The 24,715-nt window shown below is 34.8% G+C and overlaps 1 protein-coding gene across 1 annotated transcript in view; it reads left to right on the forward strand.

Annotated features, from left to right (window-relative positions):
* The first annotated feature begins 830 nt into the window (after positions 1 to 830).
* LOC128092736 (uncharacterized) overlaps positions 831 to 24,715 on the forward strand; it is a 238,866-nt gene continuing 214,981 nt past the window's right edge. The window contains exon 1 of the mRNA XM_052707191.1: positions 831 to 3,773. Coding sequence (XP_052563151.1) covers positions 956 to 3,364 — 2,409 coding nt within the window. The 5' untranslated portion in view covers positions 831 to 955 and the 3' untranslated portion in view covers positions 3,365 to 3,773. The remainder of the gene's footprint in view (positions 3,774 to 24,715) is intronic.

Here is a 24,715-nt window from a genome sequence, read left to right on the forward strand (position 1 = left end):
AATTTGATTATCGAAACAGAAATATTATGTTCTTTTTTTGCAATATTGACAAATGAAGCTCATTTTTTATCATCGCCTAGAAAGAGAAAAATAAAAAACTCTTGCTTGGAACGTGGGTGGCTCAGTTCCAGGGAACGTTTGTGTATTGTAAATATAAATAAACTACCAATTCGATTTTTTTCTGGAGGAGAAAAGAGCAAATATTTTTCTCTGCCAAGTTCGATCGAATCACGTTCCACGGACCGTTGCATCGGCAAATAAATAATCCGTCCTGAAGCCGGGCTAGGGCTGATCTGAATCAGCGAATAAAGTACAAGTAATCATATCGGACAGACCGCACACTAGTCGGGAGCTGGGACTGATGGGCAGTGGTGCCAGATTTATTATTTTTTTGTCATAACAAGAAATATCCTTCAAAAATCAATAAAATTGAATTTAAGACTTTTTACTTTCAAATTTCATACACTTAAATTTTAATTTTTATTGGAATGAAAAACACAGTTGGCAACACTGACCTCACGGGAGCTTGGTTTACTCAAGTTCAAGTCAATCCTGGATATTGGGTGCGTGGGTTCAGGTGGTGGGTTTCTCAGCAGGGCCAACGAGCAAACGGCAACCACTCTCAATCATTGAAGGAGTAGTAGCCAACAACTGTGTGGTGTTCGGTCATGTTGAGGGTCGAACTTTTGGATGACGAAGATGATTATGATGTGATTGACTTCAGCGGAGTCAGGGAATGCAAAATTCGGCAATAATATTCTTAATTTTTTATCAAGCTCTTTTTTATCCATAATGTTCTTCAAACTCCATGCGTAGAGGTTCCGTTCCGAACGAGAGTGTGGAAAAATCGGACAAGTGGATATTGGATTTCGCCAAGAAGGTGTGCCCGGACTCGGTGCCGACACAATCATCATTCGACGTTGTTGATGGGAGCGATTCTAATCCTCCCTTCTCGATGGTAGAGCTCTCCATAGCACTATTGACGGGCAACAACACTGCTCCTGGTCCGGACAAGATTAAGTTCAGCTTGCTGAAGAATCTTCCGGACGTCGCCAAGCAGCGTCTGTTGAATCTGTTCAACACGTTGATGGAGCAGAACATAATTCCACACGAATGGCGACAGGTCCGGGTGGTTGCCATTCAAAAGCCCGGTAAGCCGGCGTCCGACCACAACTCGTATCGTCCAATCAGCTTGCTGTCGTGTCTACGCAAGTTGCTGGAGAAGATGATCCTCGACCGCCTCGAACCATGGATGGAACGAGAGCACTTGCTGTCAGACACGCAGTATGGCTTCCGGAGAGGCAAGGGAACAAGCGACTGTCTAGCCTTGCTGGCCACAGGAATCGACATAGCCCGTGGTAAAAAACAGCAAATGGCTTCTGTCTTCCTAGACATCAAGGGTGCATTCGATTCAGTCTCCATCGATGTGTTGGGAGTAAAGCTGCGGCGGAGCGGTCTCAATCCGACGATGTGCAACTTCCTCATCAACCTGTTGTCAGAAAAACACATGCACTTTGTGCAAGGTGATCTGGCAATCACCCGGATAAGTTACATGGGTTTGGCACAAGGCTCACGCCTAAGTCCATCCATGTATAACTTTTACGTCAGCGATATCGATGATTGCTTGACCGGAGACTGCTCCCTTATACAGTACGCAGATGACGCAGTGGTTTCAATCGCTGCCAAGAAGGAAGTCGATCTGCTAGAACCCTTGCAAGATACCCTGAACAACTTGGCCCATTGGGCAGTTGGAAAGGGTATTGAATTCTCTCCGGAGAAGACGGAACTGGTCGTTTTTACGGGGAAGCATGAACCGCCGCAGCTCAATCTTTCTCTTTCGGGAAAGACTATCGAGCAGTCGGACCACTTCATGTACATGGGTACCATCTTTGATCAAAAGGGAACATGGGGGAAGCACATTAACTACCTGAAGCAAAAGTGCCTGCAAAGAACTAATTTTCTGCGCAGCGTCTCTGGCAACCGGTGGGGTGCTCATCCTTCTGACCTGCTTCGACTGTACAAGACAACGATACTCTCGGTGCTGGAATATGGCAATTTCTGCTTCCAAACAGCTGCGAAATCACGCTTGTTGGTTCTCCAGCGGATACAGTACCGAAGTCTTCGCATTGTCTTGGGATGCATGCACTCAACTCACAACATGACCCTCGAGGTCTTGGCGGGAGTGTTGCCTCTGCGAACTCGTTACTACGAACTGTCTTACCGGTTCCTGATCCGGTGTGATTACAGGAATAAACTGGTAATTGACAACTTTGAAACGTTGCTGAACCTTCACGTTGAGTCTCGGCGCATGCTTCTATACTATGACTTTATGTCATCGTGGGAGTGGAGCCCGAGCACAACGGTACAGCGCACGCCTCCGTTAACCAACAGCACCCTGATTGGCTTCGACACGTCCATGAAAGCCGATACTCGCGGTATCCCAAACCATCTTCTGCGGGGGGTTGTACCGTCGATCTTCGCATCAAAGTACAACCATGTTCCTCCAAACAACAGATTCTTCACCGATGGCTCCAAGCTTGACGGCTGTACGGGCTTCGGTGTTTATCATGAATCTTATCAGCTGTTCTTTAAGCTGAAGGACCCGAGTTCGGTTTACGTCGCAGAGTTAGCCGCGGTTTACTGCGCACTGCGAATCATCGAGACCATGCCACCTGACCACTACTTCATCTTCACCGATAGCTTTAGCTCTGTTGAGGCTATCCGGTCTCTGAAGCCGACCAGGGAGTCTACGTTTTTCCTCACGGAAATACGTAAGACTTTAAACAACCTGGCGGCTCAGTCCTTCAACATCACGGTGGTGTGGGTCCGCGCTCATTGCTCGATTCCGGGTAATGAAAAAGCGGACTTGCTCGCCAAGAAGGGTGCTGAGAGTGGAGACATTTTTGAAAGGCCAATTAGCCTACAAGAATGCTACGGTTTTCCGAGGCAGCGTGCGCTTCTGGATTGGCAAACACAATGGGACGGCGACACCAAGGGACGTTGGATGTATTCCATACGACCTAAGGTGCAAAGAAAAGCCTGGTTCAAGGGAATGGACTTGACGCGTGGATTCATCAGAACGATGTCCCGCCTTATGTCGAACCATTACTCGTCCAAGGCTCATCTGTACCGTATCAACATGAGTGATACGAACTTATGCGACTGTGGGCAGGGTTATCAGGACATCGACCATCTCGTATGGGCGTGTCCAGATCACCATGTTCACAGAATTAAGCTGAAAGATACCCTCAGGGCCCGAGGAAGACCACCAGAAATCCCGATGCGAGACGCGTTATCTCAACTAGACCTTGATGTTCTCTATCCGATCTATCAGTTCCTCTTAGATTCCAAAATATCCATTTAGTTTTTCTTCAGTTAGTTTTCCTTCAGTTAGTTTTCCTTCAGTTAGTTTTCCTTCTGTTAGTATAACTCGCCTTCGTACAAAGCCGTCGTTTCTGGTTGCACCGGAAGCAAAGCAAGAACGCCCCAGCAGCTGGACACCGAGTTGCGGCTGAGGACAAAAGCAAAGGCCAGCAGAGCCAACCAAGACCCCTACACAATCCCCCTTCCCTTCCCACGCCTTGTCTTTAACATCAATCCCTTCCCTACTAACCCCGAGTAGGCCGCGGGTAATCGGCTCCCCTCCCACTAACATTTACACACAAGATCCTCTGTAATTATTAAGTCAAATGTAATTACAAAAGCCGACTCGGTCCTAACCAGGTCCCAGTACCGAAATGGACCTAATAAAAATAATTTTATGAGAAAAAAATGTTCTTCAAACCAGCCTTCTATTGTCCCCATTAAACCCCCCAAAAAAGGTATTTCGAATCCCTGCTATCAACCGGTCTACAACCGTAAGATTAATATTTGCTTTCCTTTCGATTGTTTGCCGTTTGTTGGTGCGGTCACATTTCATTGAATGCAACATGGGGAGATATCGGGACTCCAAAAATATCTACAATCTCCCCCTCAGCAAGCCTCTTACAAACAACCATAATACGACCGTTCTTTTCAAAGCCCCAACAATGCGACCCCAACCAGATATTGCCAATTCATCGCCCTGTTCAGAAATGCCTTGTATCAATGTCCCATGATATTCATCACTATTGCCCAGGACCACTTGAATGGGCTTCATTGTGATGTCCCCCCCCCTCCTTTATTTGGGCTCTCAGAAGGAGGAAAACGACGGATGCCCACTCTGGTAAGCTGATTAGCGTTCTCGAGTCTTGTTCTGAACGAACCCCTTTTTGGGGGCTGGAGAGACACCGCCGTGACCGCCCACCTAGCACAAACAGAGAATAGCGCTGGTTCGTTGTAAATTTTCCATTTTTTATTGTCCCTCCTTAGGAATGCTGCACCGCACCGGTTTGACCGCAGGAACGTCCCACTTGACATTTTTCCACTTTCAAGAGGAAATCGATACCGGTTTGACCCTTGAAGATATTTTGGGCAGAGTGGGGTTAAACTCATGGGTCGAGTTGCTGAAATTCAGAGAAATTTACAAAAATCTAAAAATATAGATAAGCCAAAACAAAGGCATTCAGAAAATTGTTAAATAAATCTCCTAATCAAATCATCTATTTTAAAACTTTTTTTGTTTAAATTACTCATCACAGAAATTCCGTTTTAAGTCATGCGAATCAGCCATGCCAGATATACAGATAAATCTGTATTATACAGATTTGTTAATTCCAAAAATAACAAAAATCTGTATATACAGATTTTTGAAAAATGATTTAATTTGAAAATTTCAATAATTTAGTAATTCAATTATGCTTTAATATGATTAAAAAGCTTAAATCTGTTGTGAAAAGTCTAAAAAATCTTCTATGGCTTCGAATTTGACATCATACAGATAAAATACAGATTTATTTTTAAGAAAATACAGATTTCCCATTAAATAATCTGGCAACGTTGATGCGAATGGTCTCTCAAAAACTTAGATTTCTGTAAAAAATACATTGCAATGTTTTACGAAAACCAGTTACTATTTGAAATCTCATGACAGTGATTCAAGTTATAAATCTCATTATCAATAATGCACGGAAAAGTGGTACCAAAAATTAAAATAATCTGGTTTAAAAATGTTATAGAAATTCTACTCAGGTTACATTATCTTATAAACATGTAGCAGGATCTACCAAATTTGAGTATATACGGAACAAACTTGGAATTTCATATCTAATTATTTAGAAGTAATTTTTAATAAAACTTGCAACATTTGGCATAGAAAAGTTCAATCAAATTTATTTTGATACATGTTATACTGAACAGTGTTGCCAGGTTTTCGGTGTCTTCTGTTTTTTAATTAGTCTTTCAAATAATTTTCTAATAGTTTCTTGCAAAACCATATCTTCCAGAAAAACCAATTAAGCAAACAAATTTGAAATGTCCAAAATAAGAGTTTGAAGCACATTCAAAAAGTTACTTTTGATTCTAGAAATACGAAATTATTTTTATTGAAATGAGCAGCTAATGTTAAAAAATCATTTTGTAACATTGCAAATGGAACCAACAGTTTCCGAAATATTTAAAAAATGAAATCAAAAAAAAATCAAATTATTCGCTCTACAGCATTACCTTGGCGTTCTCGATTGCGAGATTCCTACTCGAAACTAGGTGTTCGAAGGCTTGATTGTTGAGGCAATTGCAAACCTCTTTTTACACCTTAGCTTCCATCCACCCCGGGATTCGAACTGACGACCTTTTTCTTTGATTGTTAGTCCAACTGCCTACCAGCGACTCCACCGAGGCAGGACCCAGGGAGACGACTCCTACACCTGGACTGAGCTAACGACCTAACCTTTTTTAGGTTAGTCCGGGACCAACATTTACTTCCCTTCCGACGGAAGGCGTGATCAGACAAATCTCGTCTCGAAAAATGCCACCGGGACCGTCTGGGATCGAACCCAGGCCGACTGGATGAGAGGCAATCACGCTTACCCCTACACCACGGTCCCGGCAAAAATGAAATATAATGACTTATTAGAAGACAAAGAGAAAAACTTGTTTTTCACAAAATTAAAACTTCAAAAGGTTTATCGCAGTAAACAGCAATCCGATCAACAATGTTAAAAATATGAAATTTTCTTCCCTGTTCACACAATTTTTTTAAGGTTTCTATTATTTCATATTATTTTTAAGTAGCAAAATTAGAACATTTTTCGAAAAAATACTTAAATGCGATTTTGCTTCTTAAATATTTTTTTTTATCAACGCTTGCGATTTTTTCTCTTAAAAAATCGTTTTAAAACAAAAAAAATCAAAAATTCAAAATTCTCATTCTGGGAATTCAACTTTTAGTGATTTTTCGTCGAAATTAATATCTAAAACATTGCAGGAGACACCAAATTGATCGATCGATCAATTCTCTGACGCTTTGGACAACGATAATTATTATTTTTGCCTTCCTTCCCCAAATTTTTTTGGAGTATTTTCATAGAATTTTCATTGAATTTTATAGGATTTTCATAAATTTTAAAGAATTTTCATAGAATTTTCATAAAACTTCCAATGTATTTTTATAGAGTTTTCGTAGATTTTTAATAGAATTTTCATAGAATTTTCATAGGATTTTCATAGAATTTTCAAAGAATTTTCATGGAATTTTCATAGAATTTTCATAGAATTTTCATAGAATTTTCATAGAATTTTCATAGAATTTTCATAGAATTTTCAAAGAATTTTCATGGAATTTTCATAGAATTTTCATAGAATTTTCATAGAATTTTCATAGAATTTTCATAGAATTTTCATAGAATTTTCATAGAATTTTCAAAGAATTTTCATAGAATTTTCATAGAATTTTCATAGAATTTTCATAGAATTTTCATAGAATTTTCATAGAATTTCATAGAATTTTCATAGAATTTTCATAGATTTTTTTATAGAATCTTCATAGAATTTTCATAGCATTTTCAAAGAATTTTCATACAGTTTCATAGAATTTTCATAGAATTCTTATGGAATTTTCATTGAATTTTCATTGAATTTTCATAGAATTTTCATAGAATTTTCATACAATTTTCGTAGAATTTTCATACAATTTTCGTAGAATTTTCATGGAATATTCGTATAATTTTCATAGAATTTTCATAGAATTTTCATAGAATTTTCAAAGAATTTTCAAAGAATTTTCATAGAATTTTCATTGATTTTTCATTGATTTTTCATAGAATTTTCATAGAATTTCTTAGAATTTTCATAATTTTTTCAATGAATTTTCATAAAATTTTCATAGAATTTTCAAAGCTTTCTCATAGCATTTTCATAGGATTTTCATTAAATTATCAAAGAATTTGTATATGATTTTCAAAGAATTTTCATAGAATTTTCTTGCATTTTGATAAAATTTTTATAGAATTTTCATAGAATTTGTTAGAATTTTCATAGATTTTTCATAGAATTTTCATAGAATTTTTATAGAATTTTCATAGAATTTTCGTAGAATTTTCATGGAATATTCGTATAATTTTCATAGAATTTTCATAGAATTTTCATAGAATTTTCATAGAATTTTCATAGAATTTTCATAGAATTTTCATAGAATTTCTTAGAATTTTCATAGATTTTTCAATGAATTTTCATAAAATTTTCATAGAATTTTCAAAGCTTTCTCATAGCATTTTCATAGGATTTTCATTAAATTATCAAAGAATTTGCATATGATTTTCAAAGAATTTTCATAGAATTTTCATTGAATTTTGATAGAATTTTCATAGAATTTTCATAGAATTTTCATAGAATTTCTTAGAATTTTCATAGATTTTTCATAGAATTTTTATAGAATTTTCATAGAATTTTCATAGAATTTATACTTCATTAAATTTAGCACAAATTTTCTGAATACAAATATGTCCGGATCTATCATCCAACCCTTCGCTGGATTGGTGATCCAAAAACCTTTCAAACGAATCTAAAATGTTGAAAAACTGGCAACCCTGCCTCAAGTTATTACCACTTAAGTGAATTTGATTTAATTTTTGATCCCGGATTTAAGTTACCCTAAGGTGACTCCATGTTTGCTGAGCACTTGGTATCCATAAATTTAATCATTCAGATGAATATTACTATCAGTACCGTTATCAGGGGTGACATTGGGTTTGGGAGGTGCTAAAATTTGTATAACCCAATCTCACCTCCCAGAAACAATGTTACCACTGATGACGGTATTTTATGTGTTCCATTTTTGTTAGGAGTGAGGAAGGCACCAAAAACGTAGGTGAATTAAGTTGTTTTTTTATTTGGATGAAACTTTGTAAAAATTATGAGTTTTTCGAAAAATTGTCAACGTTGTCTAATGAATTTTGACCAACTTGTGCCATCGCTCAAAAGGTCTATAGTAGAGTGTAACAAAATTGACTTTTTGGCGGGCATTCAGGGGTTTGTTCCGGTGGGCATACTGAGCCCAAATCCCAAATATGAGCTTGATTGGACGTAACAGGAGCTGGCGCTCCGCCCTTCAATTTTAAATGGGATTTAACTTGTAAAAATACTTTTTTTCAAAAATGTCTATTTTTGAGGTACTTTGGCCACCAATGCGTTTATTAAAACACCACTGGCGTGTAGGCTAGATCTGCAAAGTTTGGCATTTTTTCGAAAAATCGGCCCCGGCAAAGTCAAATGGCGTCTCGGGCGTCGCGAGGTGCGACGCATATCTTTTTTGCCGGGGCCGATTTTTCGAAAAAATGCCAAACTTTGAAGGTCTCTACCGAGCTCCAGGGTGCTCTAAACTTCAATGTTATATATACCAAAAATACCACGCCAATGATGTTTTTGATAAACGCATTGGTAACCAAAGTGCCTTAAAAATAGCCATTTTTGAAAAAAGTATTTTTACGAGTTAAATCCCATTTCAAATTGAAGGGCGGAGCGCCAGCTCCTGTTACGTCCAATCAAGCTCATATTTGGGATTTGGGCTCAGTATGCCCACTGGAACAAACCCCTGAATGCCCGCAAAAAAGTCAATTTTGTTACATCCTAGTATATAGATTTTGTAGAAAAAAAATGTCAATTGCGCATTTGCGTCATGTGTAACATTTAACCCCAAAAACCCCCTCAACAGATTCTGCGCGAGATACCCACTGAAATACCACGAATTCTTTCCAAAGTCCTTCGCCAAGTCCCGTTGATTTCGGACCCTGATGGTGCCACTTGAGAACTAGCCAAAGTCGTCGATTTTTAACCGGCCTCAAAAAATTCCAGCAGGAAAAAAATGACAATAAATTTGTGAAATTTACGATCCCAAACAGTATTATTTTTCCCCTTCTATTGACACCATCGCTACCTGCCTGCACAACTTTGGAAGCTGGCGGTGGCCGAGGGCCCCTGTGGAAGATTCCCGGTACGACTCCGGAAGGTGTTGACGCGGTGTCGTTACTTTCATCCCACGTCGTCCCGTGCCTACCTGCCGGTAATGTTACCGACCAGGTAATGTTCACTTTTTTTTGGGTGCGTTTGTTATGGCGCTTTGGGTTTCGTTTTATGATGGAACATTCTTCGGGCAGGTTTGGCGTGGGCTTTGGCCGTTGCCGCCACTAACGGCTGGTGCTAAGGGGTTCTGTGGTTTTGCTCCCGTGAAGTGGCCATTTTTGGTTTGATTTATTTTGGCGTATGATGAGTTTGTCAGAAACAATATGGTATGGCTTTGGGCCAGTTGGTTAATGCATGATTTCCAAGAATCTGCTTTGTATTCAATTCACTAAGGTTCACTTCCAAAAAATGATCTCAAAACCACTCTTAACAGGACATCGTATTTGACACTGAAACGAATGGCACGTGTCTCGAAAGATGATTATCAGAAAAGCATTAGGGCCACCCTTTTCCTCAACCCACTCCCCACCACAAATCACATGTGAAGCCTAACATGGCGAGCACCTAAAGTGATGAAAAAGCTTCCGAGAAAATCCCTGGGCGTCTGGCGTCAAGGACTACAACCCCCCCGGTGAAACAAACATCTTTTGATCCGTGGGTAAAATGATAACACTGAGAGACACACACGGTCGAGGGGGAAAAAAGAGGCTCTGATACCTACGTTTGATACGGTTGAAGGATGAGTTCCACGAAGTGTCGACCGTACACTTGATAACTGTCCCCCGGAATTTGACCCTAGCAGAGTTCACGTAATTGTTACGTGATGAATTTGTTATCAGAAAATGAAAGTTGCTTTTTGGTTCTTCCAGAACTGTTACGAGAAACTGGTAACTCGAGAAAAACAAGTGCCGAGATATATTTAGACAAAAATCATAAATAGAACTGGAAGCTTTGATTATGACATGACAACACGGAATTCTTCCGAGGAATGTTTGTGGGTTTCCATCGAAATATATGAAGTCATGGAAAATGGCAGCTCTCAGAAAATTATTTTATTAATAGATTTTAGCAATGACATTGAGGATACAGTTAAAGTTGTGTAACGAAAAATTGACGTGCTTTCTTGAGTTAAATTTTGAGAAAGACGAAAATACAAAAATACAAAAATACAAAAACACAAAAATACAAAAATACAAAAATACAAAAATACAAAAATACAAAAATACAAAAATACAAAAATACAAAAATACAAAAATACAAAAATACAAAAATACAAAAATACAAAAATACAAAAATACAAAAATACAAAAATACAAAAATACAAAAATACAAAAATACAAAAATACAAAAATACAAAAATACAAAAATACAAAAATACAAAAATACAAAAATACAAAAATACAAAAATACAAAAATACAAAAATACAAAAATACAAAAATACAAAAATACAAAAATACAAAAATACAAAAATACAAAAATACAAAAATACAAAAATACAAAAATACAAAAATACAAAAATACAAAAATACAAAAATACAAAAAAACAAAAATACAAAAATACAAAAATACAAAAATACAAAAATACAAAAATACAAAAATACAAAAATACAAAAATACAAAAATACAAAAATACAAAAATACAAAAATACAAAAATACAAAAATACAAAAATACAAAAATACAAAAATACAAAAATAAAAAAATACAAAAATACAAAAATACAAAAATACAAAAATACAAAAATACAAAAATACAAAAATACAAAAATACAAAAATACAAAAATACAAAAATACAAAAATACAAAAATACTAAAATACAAAAATACAAAAATACAAAAATACAAAAATACAAAAATACAAAAATACAAAAATACAAAAATACAAAAATACAAAAACACAAAAATACAAAAATACAAAAATACAAAAATACAAAAATACAAAAATACAAAAATACAAAAATACAAAAATACAAAAATACAAAAATACAAAAATACAAAAATACAAAAATACAAAAATACAAAAATACAAAAATACAAAAATACAAAAATACAAAAATACAAAAATACAAAAATACAAAAATACAAAAATACAAAAATACAAAAATACAAAAATACAAAAATACAAAAATACAAAAATACAAAAATACAAAAATACAAAAATACAAAAATACAAAAATACAAAAATACAAAAATACAAAAATACAAAAATACAAAAATACAAAAATACAAAAATACAAAAATACAAAAATACAAAAATACAAAAATACAAAAATACAAAAATACAAAAATACAAAAATACAAAAATACAAAAATACAAAAATACAAAAATACAAAAATACAAAAATACAAAAATACAAAAATACAAAATACAAAATACAAAATACAAAAATACAAAAATACAAAAATACGAAAATAAAAAAATACAAAAAGTTTTACACACATCCATTAAAATTCAGTTGGTACAGTTATTCATTTTGGGCAGCAAAGCTTAAGCAATAAAAAGCATATTTCCTTCTCATCATCTGCATCACATCATTTGAACTTCTGTCACCAAGCACCACCAAAAACGTTGTCGTGCTATCTTGTCACACGTCGCTTTTTGACGTTCCAAGAAAAACGCGTTCCAATGTTTGACCTTGCGTGAACAAAATACGGAGCACGCAACGTAAACAATAACAAACAAGTTTTTTTTGGTTGACCATTGTGCATTGTCCTGAAGTTTGGTTGAATTTGGTTGCTGGAGTTCAGAGTTATAATTGAAAATGTTTACGGTAGTCGGGAATTTACGTGTGTCTAACGCGTTTTGACTAAAATCCTATGACCAGTTGTCACACTTACTTGATGAATATCTTAGGATTGAAATCAAATTTTTAGAATCTTTGAAAATCAAAATGTGAGGTATTGTGAGCTGCAACAAATTGAGTTCTTAACTCAATTTGGTCCAAAATCGACGTGTGACAAGATAGTACGACAATGACTTAATGATCCATCATTTTGCAGAAGAGTTTCATTCATGGCTTTATTTTATTCACGCAGTGCCCTCTGGCTCCCCCTTCCCTCCTCCCCTTTTTAAAGCACACCCTAGTGCTACTGTCACTAAACTCATGAATGACCACAAAATAATATCTGTAACGATCGTAATATCCAACTGAGTGGCCCAACTCGCTGGGTGACATTGTGTTGTGCAATTTCGCTGCAATTTCGGACTCCGGGGCGTATCTCATTCACCACTATTTGTGGCCATGGCCTCGAGGACTCGCGAGTTGGAATTACCTTCAGGCTTCATCATGACGACTAGGATAGTCCGGTGGCGATGGTTTTATGAGAGCACATTTCAGCGAACTAATATTGCACTAGGAGGGGCACTTTGCGGGGCAGCTGAAATGACCAAAATGAAATTGTTGAACTTGACGCTAGTTGAACTCTAGTTTGACTCTAATAACCCCTCTCTCTCTCGATCTAGAGAGTTCGAGCGATGACTCATTCGCTGATAAGTGGTTATCATCGGTGCCATTTTGTGCGAGTTTCCCACAAAAGAAGATTTTTCTCCTACAACTTTTCTATTGTGTGTTTGTTGCGAAGGAAAAAGTCAACCGCTTTTCTCATGTTTTCACTGCTGGTAGAGCTTTGTCGTTGTTCGTCAAACAGTGTCAAACACACACGCACACATCTTCTGTTGTTCGTTGGAAAGAACACTTTTTCTACTTTCTTGTCCCTGTGGGTTTGTGCTGTTAACCTCTGCTAACCAGCGGCTACAGACTTGTAACCACTAAAAGGAGATCTATTTGGTACGAATTTATCCGATTCTCGAATTCGATAGAAAAGTGGGTTTTGTTGAATATCTACGGACTTGGGAGGAGTTTCGGGATCTTTTAAGATCAAATATTTGATATAAAAAGTTATACAAAATGACGATTGTAACTCAATTTAGCCAAAAATACACATGCGATAATATAGCACGAATACGACGCTATAACCAAGGAAGTTGATCGATAAAATTATCGTCGATAATATTATCGTCTGACGATAACGATAGTGGTTATCGTTATTTCGATAATTCTATCGGCGTTAATCTTATAACCATTATAATGGACGATAACTCATTTTTTAAATCTTTTTAAAATCGATTAATTATACAATGAATTCATAACAGTTTGCAATTGATTATACATATTTTTTCCAATGAAAGATATTTTTTTGCCCCCTGATTATTTTTTGGGAAAATTTTGGGTCCTGCTTTACATTACCGGATTAACCACATTTTTTTCAAAAAAATGTATCTCTAAAACAAATTAACCAATTTCAGCTCACAGCGTTTCAAAGGAAAGGTGATTAAACATTTTCAGAAGATATCGGATATTTTTTGAAAATACTTCAAATTTTATAATTGCATAGTGGGTTTTAAACAACGCAAAAAATGTAAAGATTTTCACTACGTTAAAACTATTTTTAAGTTATTTTTTAAAAGTTTGAAATATGGATATCAAACGACGCGTAATTATGTTTAGTTTCTCATTACTTTAAAGTTTTGAGTGAAAAATACTGAAATAAAAAAAAATATTTTTTATTAAAAATGCTCACGTTTGTATAGTTTGTTATATGGGTATCGAACGACGATATATTTTGAATTGTTTTAATTGTATTTGCATTTTCAGTGTAAAATACTTTTTTAAACAAAATACAAGCATACAAAATTTCGCATCGTTTGAAACCCATATTGCATTATTTGAGTTTTTAGGAAAAATCTAAGGTAATTTGTGAAATTTTCAGTATTTTCCAAAAAAAGCACTAATAAATTGGAAAAGCATACAAATTTTCAATTCTTTTGATACCCATATTGCAAATTTGTATAATGAGAGTAATTTCGAAATTTTTTGTATTTAAAAAAAACTCTGATAAATTTAAAAAGCATTCAAAATTTCGCTTCGTTTGATACTTATATTGCAAATTACGAAAATTTGAGTATTTTCGAAAAAATACGATATTTTGAAAAAAAATGTGCATTTTCAAAAAATACTTTACAAAGTGAAAGAAACATACAATATTTCGTTTCGTTTGATACCCATATTGCAAGTTATGATTGTTTGAGTGTTTTCGAGAATACGGTATTTTGATACTAAAATTTTCTCAAAATAACTTTTTTTTTCGAAAATACTCAAATTTACAAGATTTGCATTATGGGTATCAACAGAATTGAAATTTTGTATGCTGTTCCAATTTAGTAGAGCTTTTTTTGGAAAATACAAAAATTTACACAAAGTATTTTTTCTTAAATAATACTCAAATTTACAAAATATGCAATATGGGTATCATACGATGCGAAATTTTGCATGCTTCATACATACATTCAAATTTTGTTTGTTTCATGTCTGATGCAAATTAAAAAAAATTGAGTACTTTCGAAATAATGCGGTATTTTATGATTAATTTTGAGTACATATTTTAGTTTGAAACTTAAATACTAAAATTTTTAAAAAAAATTCTTTGTGAAAGCATTGTAAATGTAACATGATATGGTTGAATTAATCGAATTTAGAAAGATTTTATAAATGAGTTATTGTCAATTATCGACTATAAGATTATCGCCGATAGGATTATCTAAATAACGCTAACGATAACGATGGATTATCGTTATCGTCCCGGCGATAACGATAGAACTATCCCCAAGTAACATTTTTTCCCAGGAGTTCTACAAGAGCTCTTCAAGATAGCTACAGCATAGCAGTTTGGACCGCGGTAGGATAAAATTCTCTTCAAGTACTCTTCCAAACTCCTGAAGAAGTTTTGAAGAGAGTTTTATCCTACCGCGGTCCAAACTGCTATGCTGTAGCTATCTTGAAGAGCTCTTGTAGAACTCCTGGAAAAAATGTTACTTGGGTCGTTATCTTTATCGAGCCTCGTTAACAACCTGAGCAATTCTCTACAAAACCGGCCGATTTCGACCATTTTTATTTTTTGTATTTTTTGATTTGGCTCAAACTTTGTGGGGGCCTTCCCTATGACCAAAGAAGCCATTTTGCATCATTAGTTTGTCCATATAAATTTCCATACAAATTTGGCAGCTGTTCATACAAAAATGGTACGTAAATATTCGAAAATCTGTAACTTTTGAATGAATTTTTTGATCAATTTGGTGTCTTCGGCAAAGTTGTAGGTATTGTTAAGGACTATTTAGAAAAAAATAGGTACACGGAAAAAAAAATTTCTCAATTTTTTTATTAACTTTTTTTTCACAAAAACTCAAATTCCCAAAATACGTATTTTTTGATTTTCGAGATTTTTTGATATGTTTTAGGGGACAAAAATCCGCAACTTTTGAGCTATAGAGAAACATGGTCAAAAAATCTGCCGCCGAGTTATGATTTTTTGAAAAACTGGTGATTTTTGGAAAAAATCGAAATTTCATACATAAAATTTTTTTGACCTCATTTTTTTATGCAAAATTGAATTTGCAATCGAAAAGTACTTAACAGATTTTTTGATAAAGGGCTCCGTTTTCAAGATATAGCCACCGAAAGTTTGATTTTAGGAAATATTTGCAGTTTTTCAATTTTTAAAAATAGTGACCATGAATGACCATTTCTAAAAATATTTTTTTTGAAAAGTTCAGAAAATTTGCTATAAAATTGTCTAAGAGACATTGAAGATTGGACCTCTGGTTGCTGAGATACAGCGGCTTAAAGAAAAAGAAACACGAAAATTGAATTTTTCTAAGTCTCACCCAAACAGCCCACCATTTTCTAATGACGATATCTCAGCAATTAATGGTCCGATTTTCAATGTTAATGCATGAAACATTCGTGAAATTTTCCGATCGTTTCGAAAAAAATATTTTGAAAAAAATTAAATCAAGACTAACATTTTAAAAGGGCCAAACTTTGAATATTATGCCCATTAAAAATGCTAGTATTGATTTATTTTTTTTTCAAAATATTTTTTTCGAAAAGATCGGAAAATTTTACGAATGTTTCATGTATTAACATTGAAAATCGGACCATTAATTGCTGAGATATCGTTATTAGAAAATGGTGGGCTGTTTGGGTGAGACTTAGAAAACTTCAATTTTCGTGTTTCTTTTTCTTAAAGCCGCTGTATCTCAGCAACCAGAGGTCCAATCTTCAATGTCTCTTAGACAATTTTATAGCAAATTTTCTGAACTTTTCAAAAAAAATATTTTTAGAAATGGTCACTCATGGTCACTATTTTTAAAAATTGAAAAACTGCAAATATTTCGCTAAAATCAAACTTTCGGTGGCTTTATCTTGAAAACGGAGCCCTTTATCAAAAAATCTGTAAAGTACTTTTCGATTGCAAATTCAATTTTGCATAAAAAAATGAGGTCAAAAAAATTTTATGTATGAAATTTCGATTTTTTCCAAAAATCACTAGTTTTTCAAAAAATCATAACTCGGCGGCAGATTTTTTGACCATGTTTCTCTATAGCTCAAAAGTTGCGGATTTTTGTCCCCTAAAACATATCAAAAAATCTCGAAAATCAAAAAATACGTATTTTGGGAATTTGAGTTTTTGTGAAAAAAAAGTTAATAAAAAAATCGGGAAATTTTTTTTTCCGTGTACCTATTTTTTTCTAAATAGTCCTTAACAATACCTACAACTTTGCCGAAGACACCAAATTGATCAAAAAATTCCTTCAAAAGTTACAGATTTTCGAATATATACGTACCATTTTTGTATGAACAGCTGCCAAATTTGTATGGAAATTTATATGGACAAACTAATGATGCAAAATGGCTTCTTTGGTCATAGGGAAGGCCCCCACAAAGTTTGAGCCAAATCAAAAAATACAAATAAAATCCATTTCCGGTTTTGGTAGAGAATTGCTCACCTGGAATTTACAAGTAACTATTTACTGCAAAGATTAATGAATTAACATTATAAATAAAATATATGAATCGTTAAGAAACAGTATGAAGGAACACATATTGTTGAACCTTATCTTTTATCCAGCCTTATTAAAGCCATTTCTTCCACCCTAGTGGCTACACCATAGGTGTCCAATTTCACCCCGACACCCCAGTTGGTCACTCCGTGGCAAGTTCCAATCCCCCATTGGGAGCACCATGACTGATAAATATCGCACTAATAGCCATTAAACTCGACGTCGATCATATTCCAAATCAAGCCTTTATGGCTTTATTTATTTATGGACGTCTTTCTCTTCATTACCCAGGCAGCAACAGCCACAGTGTGACTTTGTTTATTTGGAGAGGCTTTGTTTATTGAGCTTGGCATAAATGGCCCACACGCGACCAGCGAAATTAAAGGTCCGAATCACTCATTGTTGCCATGAAGGGCAGACGCTACGCGTCAGAATGCAAGTAATGCGATATGCAATTTTACTTGAAACGGTGGGTTTAATTTGAGATTTATTAAAAAAAAAAAAGAAATCAAGATTTAAAGAGAAGGAGAATTGAACAAATAGTAAAAAATAATCATGCTCCTTTTTTACATAATTCTCAAGTTATTTCAAATTATGTTCTAATTAATATTAATTAATATACATAACGAACAACCGTGAAATATCACAAATTCATTCGCGTGCGCGTAAGGTAATGTTCACCCCTTTCCTGGTTGTTGTGGTAGCGATTAACCAGTTTGTGGTTAAAGATGATAGCCAGAGATGGCGCTCGAGAGCGCACTTTTGAGGGATCATCCACAAATTACTTAACTTATGATTTGGGACAATTTTTACTCTTCTTAGCATTTTAATTTTAAATTCAATAAAAAAAACGTTACTTAATCCACCTTAAGGTGGTTGGTGCCTTCCTCGTATTCATGTTGTATTTTAGGTTGTATTTACAAATTAATTTAAGAGTTTTTTTTTATTTTTTTTTCATTTATTTTTTATAATTATTGATTTTACTTGAACAGCAATTTTCAATTATTTTTTTTTACCAGCTCTCCAAAATAAAGGAGAAAAGTCTCATGAGTTATAAAAAAAAAATAATTAAAAAGTTCGTGTAAATCTTTGTCGAGACAAAATGATGCAGCAACATAATCAATACAGATTTTTTCCAGAAGAGACGCAGACACTGCTTAAGCAATGTGGCAACCGGGCGATACGCATGCAAGGGGGTGTGGCTGCCAATCCCCCGCGTGGACCAAAATCCCTACGCATGCTGCGCGACTCTCGCGCGTAAGCAAAAAGATCCGGCCTTTGAGGTTATGCAAAAATCACCCTGTTTTGCAGCTTTTTCTTGGCATAACTTTAGCAGTACTCCATTAAACAGAATAAAATTTAATAGGGTCTTAGGGGACCCCAAAACGAACAGAATAAGCCGGATCCGGCCAAAATCGGTTCAGCCAGTTCTGAGATAATCGTGTGGAAAAAAAATCATGTCTACACACATCCCCACAGACATTTGTTCAGAATTTGATTCTGAGTCGATAGGTATACGTGAAGGTATATCTAAAAGTCGTATTTAAGAAGTTCATTTTTCGAGTGATTTTATAGCCTTGCCTCAGTGAGGTGAGGAAGGCAAAACAACTCAATATATTCTAAGTACCTCATCTAAGGATGACCCCCTAAATCTCCCAATAACCCTACCGTTTCAACCAATTGACCAGAATCGTGCCGTCATTATCGACTGGCCAACCAGCCATCATCACCATCGCGCGGCTGTCGTCGTTTATGGTTGGTCAATTAGCGGCTCGGTGTGAAGCTGCCAAGCCAAGCTTCTCCGGTGGTGGCAAATCGAGCTCCCTTAGCGCGTTTTTATACGTTCAGTGTGTAATATGACCCATTGGTAAACGTTTGGGGCTCACTCTCTGGGAGTCGCCGAAAGGGGCACACGACTCGAACGCTGTTTGTTTTGGCTTCCAGTTTGCATGGGATTTTAGTTTTTGCCTTCTCTTCAGAGTCATTAAGGCAGGGTTCTTTGGCGGGACTCTTCTGAGTAGAAAAAAAAGCTCTTGAGCTTGAAGCGTATCTTGAGTGTTAAGAACACTTCGGTTGAGCATTGACGATGGATTGTACCAAGTGGATTGTTTAAGGTTGATAAACATGACCGATGAAGACTTCTTCAGGTATTTATAGAGTTGCCTGAATAAGTTTTAGTTTTTTTGCTGTTGTCTTTTTCAAATTAAAAAATTAAAATTAAAATTAATTTTTTTTCCGATGTTTGCTAATTTATAAGTATTTATTCATATAATTCATAATTAAATACTGAACAACGTTCTTCCGGTCATAATGATAATGGTTCTATTGTCTTTAAAAACAAAAAAAAATGCCATGAATTTTATAGATATTTTTATAGGTGACATTTGTTGTTTACCAAAAATCTCAAAAAAATAATATTTAGTTTAAAAATTTATAATAATTGTTTTGGGTAATTCTCTACCAACTCACACGAAATCGGGAAAAGTTGCCCCGACCCCTCTTCGATTTGCGTGAAACTTTGTCCTAAGGGGTAACTTTTGTCCCTGATCACGAATCCGAGGTCCGTTTTTTAATATCTCGTGACGGAGGGGCGGTACGACCCCATCCATTTTTGAACATGCGAAAAAAGAGGTGTTTTTCAATAATTTGCAGCCTGAAACGGTGATGAGATAGAAATTTGGTGTCAAACGGACTTCTACGTAAAATTAGACGCCCGATTTGATGGCGTACTCAGAATTCCGAATAAACGTATTTTTCATCGAAAAAAACACAAAAAAAGTTTTAAAAATTCTCCCATTTTCCGTTACTCGACTGTAAAAAATTTTGGAACATGTCATTCTATGGGAAATTTAATGTTCTTTTCGAATCAACATTGACCCAGAAGGGTCATTTTTTCATTTAGAACAAAATTTTTCATTTTAAAATTTCGTGTTTTTTCTAACTTTGCAGGGTTATTTTTTAGAGTGTAACAATGTTCTACAAAGTTGTAGAGCAGACAATTACAAAAATTTTGATATACAGACATAAGGGGTTTGCTTATAAACATCACGAGTTATCGCGATTTTACGAAAAAAAGTTTTGAAAAAGTTACTTTTTGCGTTTCTCTTTGTTTCGTCGTCCGTGTCTGTCGCGGGTGACCATGAACGGCCATGATCGATGACGACCAACTTTTTCAAAACTTTTTTTCGTAAAATCGCGATAACTCGTGATGTTTATAAGCAAACCCCTTATGTCTATATATCAAAATTTTTGTAATTTTCTGCTCTACAACTTTGTAGAACATTGTTACACTCTAAAAAATAACCCTGCAAAGTTAGAAAAAACACGAAATTTTAAAATGGAAAATTTTGTTCTAAATGAAAAAATGACCCTTCTGGGACAATGTAGATTCGAAAAGTACATTAAATTTCCCATAAAATGACATGTTCCAAAAAATTTTACAGTCGAGTAACGGAAAATGGGAGAATTTTTAAAACTTTTTTAGTGTTTTTTTCGATGAAAAATACGTTTATTCGGAATTCTGAGTACGCCATCAAATCGGGCGTCTAATTTTACACAAAAGTCCCTTTGACACCAAATTTCTATCTCATCACCGTTTCAGGCTGCAAATTATTGAAAAACACCTCTTTTTTCGCATGTTCAAAAATGGAAGGGGTCGTACCGCCCCTCCGTCACGAGATATCAAAAAACGGACCTCGGATTCGTGATCAGGGACAAAAGTTACCCCTTAGGACAAAGTTTCACGCAAATCGAAGAGGGGTCGGGGCAACTGCTGTGTGAGTTGGCGGAGAATTACCCTTTTTTAATTGTGCCATCTTTGAGTTTTGAGCCACTTTGAGTTCGATTTTTAGGAAAGAAAACAATTTTTCGATTTAAAAAAATATGATGTTAAAATGTGCCTAATTTGATAAAATATTGTTTTCGAAAACTTTTGAAAATTTCCTGTATAATCACCTTAGAAACATTGCTGATTAGTATTTTCATTCCTGAGACACAACATAAAAAAAGGAGCAATTCTAGCCCAAAACAGGAATTTTTTAGGTACTTTTTTCTCGACCCTCTCCGATTTCAATGAAACTTTGTAGACATGTTATCCTAGGCATATATATTTTGTGTATATGGAGCCAGTTACACTCGATAATGACATTTGAGAAGGGCGTAAGTGTTTTAAATATTTTTGTATTTCGTAATTTAAATATTGCTGTATCTCGAAGCCGTTGCATCGTATCAAAAAGTGGTCAAAGACAAACTTGTAGGAAATTTGACGAGCTTTCCGAAAAAAATACACTGAAAGAAAAAAACACTTAACTTTTATGAGATTTTTTGATTTTTAAGTTTAAAAGTCAAATTTGAAGGTGAGCCCACGATTTTTTTTCGTTCAAAATTTTTGTTTACAAAAAGACTCACGAAAAATGCAGGATGGAGCAACTCACCTAAAAAAATACAAAAATCATTTACTGAAACTGTTTTATTGAAAAGTGCTCTAAACCTCAAAATTTTCAAAAACCGAATACGGGAATTGATTCTCCAGACAATTTTACATAAAAGTCTCCATATTGACCATTGTCCTAAGTCCAATTCTTGTGAAGTTACAGCGGTTTTAAACATAAAAATGTTGAAAAAAATAGGTTTTTTGATGGTTTTTGGCAATTTCTATATGACCGACTTGATTTTTCAGTCTCGAAAATATTTTTACCGGAAAGCTCGTCCAATTTCCCATAAGTTTGTCTTTGACCACATTTCAATTAGATGTATGGGCTTACAAATATAAGCTAATTTACTATCCAGGTTACTATACTACCCGGGCAGACGGTAATAACGAAGTTCATGCAATTTCAATAACAAATACTGTTAAAATAACAGAAAATGTTATGGAATCTTCATGAAAAATCCATTTATGAATAAGTGTTTAATAACAGTTTAAGTTATCATAACAAAATTTGTTATTGGTCTGATATTGGTTGAAAGCCAAAAAAACTTGGGAATAACATTTTTTGTTATGGAAGAATAACTAAAACTGTTATTAGGATGATCGGATTAGTTGTTAAAATAACAAAAAATAATAACAAAGATTTGTTCGAAGAATAACTAAAAATGTTATTAAACTGTTATTACAATAACAATCCAATAACAAAAAAATCATAACGACGAATAACAAATTCTGTTATAAATAACATAAAATGTTATTGGCCTAGTATTTTCAAATATCAAAAAATGTTATTCCCAAGTTATTGCCGTCTGCTCGGGTACACTGAAAAAATATTATGTTTTCAGTTATAAGCATGTTTCTATTGTAAAATTGTCTCAGGAACACGAATATGATAAAATTATCACCAGAAAATTGGATCCAAGGGGTCCCCCGAGCAAAAATTTACAATCAAAAATTTCACTAAAAGTAAAAGTGTCTATTTAATATGTGAAACTGCCTTACCCAAAGCGTTCTCACTCTCAGATGGTAGTCCCAGATGTTCCCTACAAGCTGCAGGTCGAACCGAGTTGATATCTGGATGGAACACTTTTCTATTTGAGTTTGAAAATTATGCTATTTTTTTACTAAAATGCCAATAACTCCCTTTAGATTTAACCAATTGGGACGCTCTACCCTGCATTTTGTTGCATTTTTTAAGCCTTTTCAGATGCATTTTGAATTTTGAAATTATATTGAATTTTGCCTAAGTTATAGCCTTTTTAAGATTTTTGACGTTTTTGAGCCTTCAAACTTTGTGTCCCGATTTGCCCCACTTCCCGTTGACCTAGAGTGCTCATATTTTGGCCAGATGCTAGTTTTGTATGTACAAACAACCCCTGAAATTTCAGGCAGATTGGTGTGGTCGATGTAAGATGGGTATGCTTTGCTCGTGGACTCGCTCTTAAGTCAAATAAAAATTACAAATGAAATCTATCTCGTAAAAAATTACTGATACTAATTTTCATTTCGATCGAAAATTGAAAAATCTATAATTGAAAAATGCAGTTTTTGGTGAAAAATTTAAGTATGTTTTTATAAGTATTAAAAGAAACAATATAAATGTTTTACCAATTGTTAAAAATGCCAAACTGAATTTCTTTCAATTTTATCAAAAATACGTTTGTTTGAATTAGTTCATTAAAATTGGATTATCAAAAATTATCGTCAATAAAATAATCTTGAAACGATAAAAATGATTTAAAATCACCATAATAATCGGTTTGGATTATATTTTAAATAACCCTTGCAACAATAATAATTCGATTCAATAATTCAATTGTTCGTTAGGCAACGCCTTAATTGTCGATTTCCTCCACTTCTAAACCCGAACTTATTAGGTCACTCGTTCGAATCGATTACGGAAACATCTCACCATTATCTTTAAAGTTTTTTTTTCTCATTTTTTTCTCCCCCAAGATGGCACTCTTCCGTGGCCGATTATGTCCACGCCGCCGCGTTGTAATGACTGGGGCTATCAATAGTGTGATGCTGGTTTCCTCCACGAAATGCGATACTTAATTTACGCGCGACGTAATTTCCAACCGACTTACAGCAGCAGCAGCATCTCAAGCTTTTCCACCCACCTGACCATCGCCATCTCAGGCCCACTACCCCACTAATGGCGGAGCAAAAGCTTGCACTTTCAAAACAAACGCACCGCACTATATTGCGCAATAGTTTCGTTTTCATCTAGTTTTTTTTTTCTGCTGCGGAGGTGGACTGGAAGCATTTTTGGTTCATTATTGTTTTCGTTTTGTTAATGTACCCATTTTTAACTAGTCTCGGCGCGCAAAGTCTTGCGCAAAAAAAAGCAGCTCCACGAAACTTACCAAATAGTGGCGGAAAAATGCCATCAAAGGAAAGCAAAAAAAGAAGAGCATCGTTTATCAAACCAGAGCCAAAACTGACTTAATTTTATTGCGCAAAAGATGGGCTGAACGATGAAGCCATCGCTGTAATACTGTAGGAGGGCCATTTTGAGATGCGAGAAACTTGGCCAACATGGGTTAGCGAAATGGTATCAAACCCTTAAAATGCAAGTTACGGGGTCATATTTTGGGTTTATGCGTGAGAATGACGAGGGCGAGTTATGCAAAAGAATGTTTAAACTAAATTATGACAAAGTTCAAACGAATTTTCTATCCTATAATCTTTCCATTTAACAAAAATGCACTACTACAATAAAAAAAACTTATTGGCCAATTTCATGCCGGTTTCCCCGCAAACAAATTATTAAGCAAACAGATTAACGCAATATTTATTATTTCAACAAAGTATTGAATTCTCTCCGTTTTTGCGAATCGATTTTCAATGAATTTTTAATTTGTATGAAACTTTGTAAAATGATTTCTTATGCTAAAATAAGCTATTTTGCATCATTGATTTATTCCATAGGCTATGAAATTTTTCGATAATCTGTCCCTTGAAATGGCATTTTCAGATAACCAATCTAAGGCAAAGTTGTAAGTTATGATCATGTTTGCCTAGAAAACAAATTATTATTTTCTTAAAATAAAGATTTTACCAAACCTT

This window comes from Culex pipiens, chromosome 2, assembly GCF_016801865.2.
Source record: "Culex pipiens pallens isolate TS chromosome 2, TS_CPP_V2, whole genome shotgun sequence".
NCBI lineage: Eukaryota > Metazoa > Arthropoda > Insecta > Diptera > Culicidae > Culex > Culex pipiens.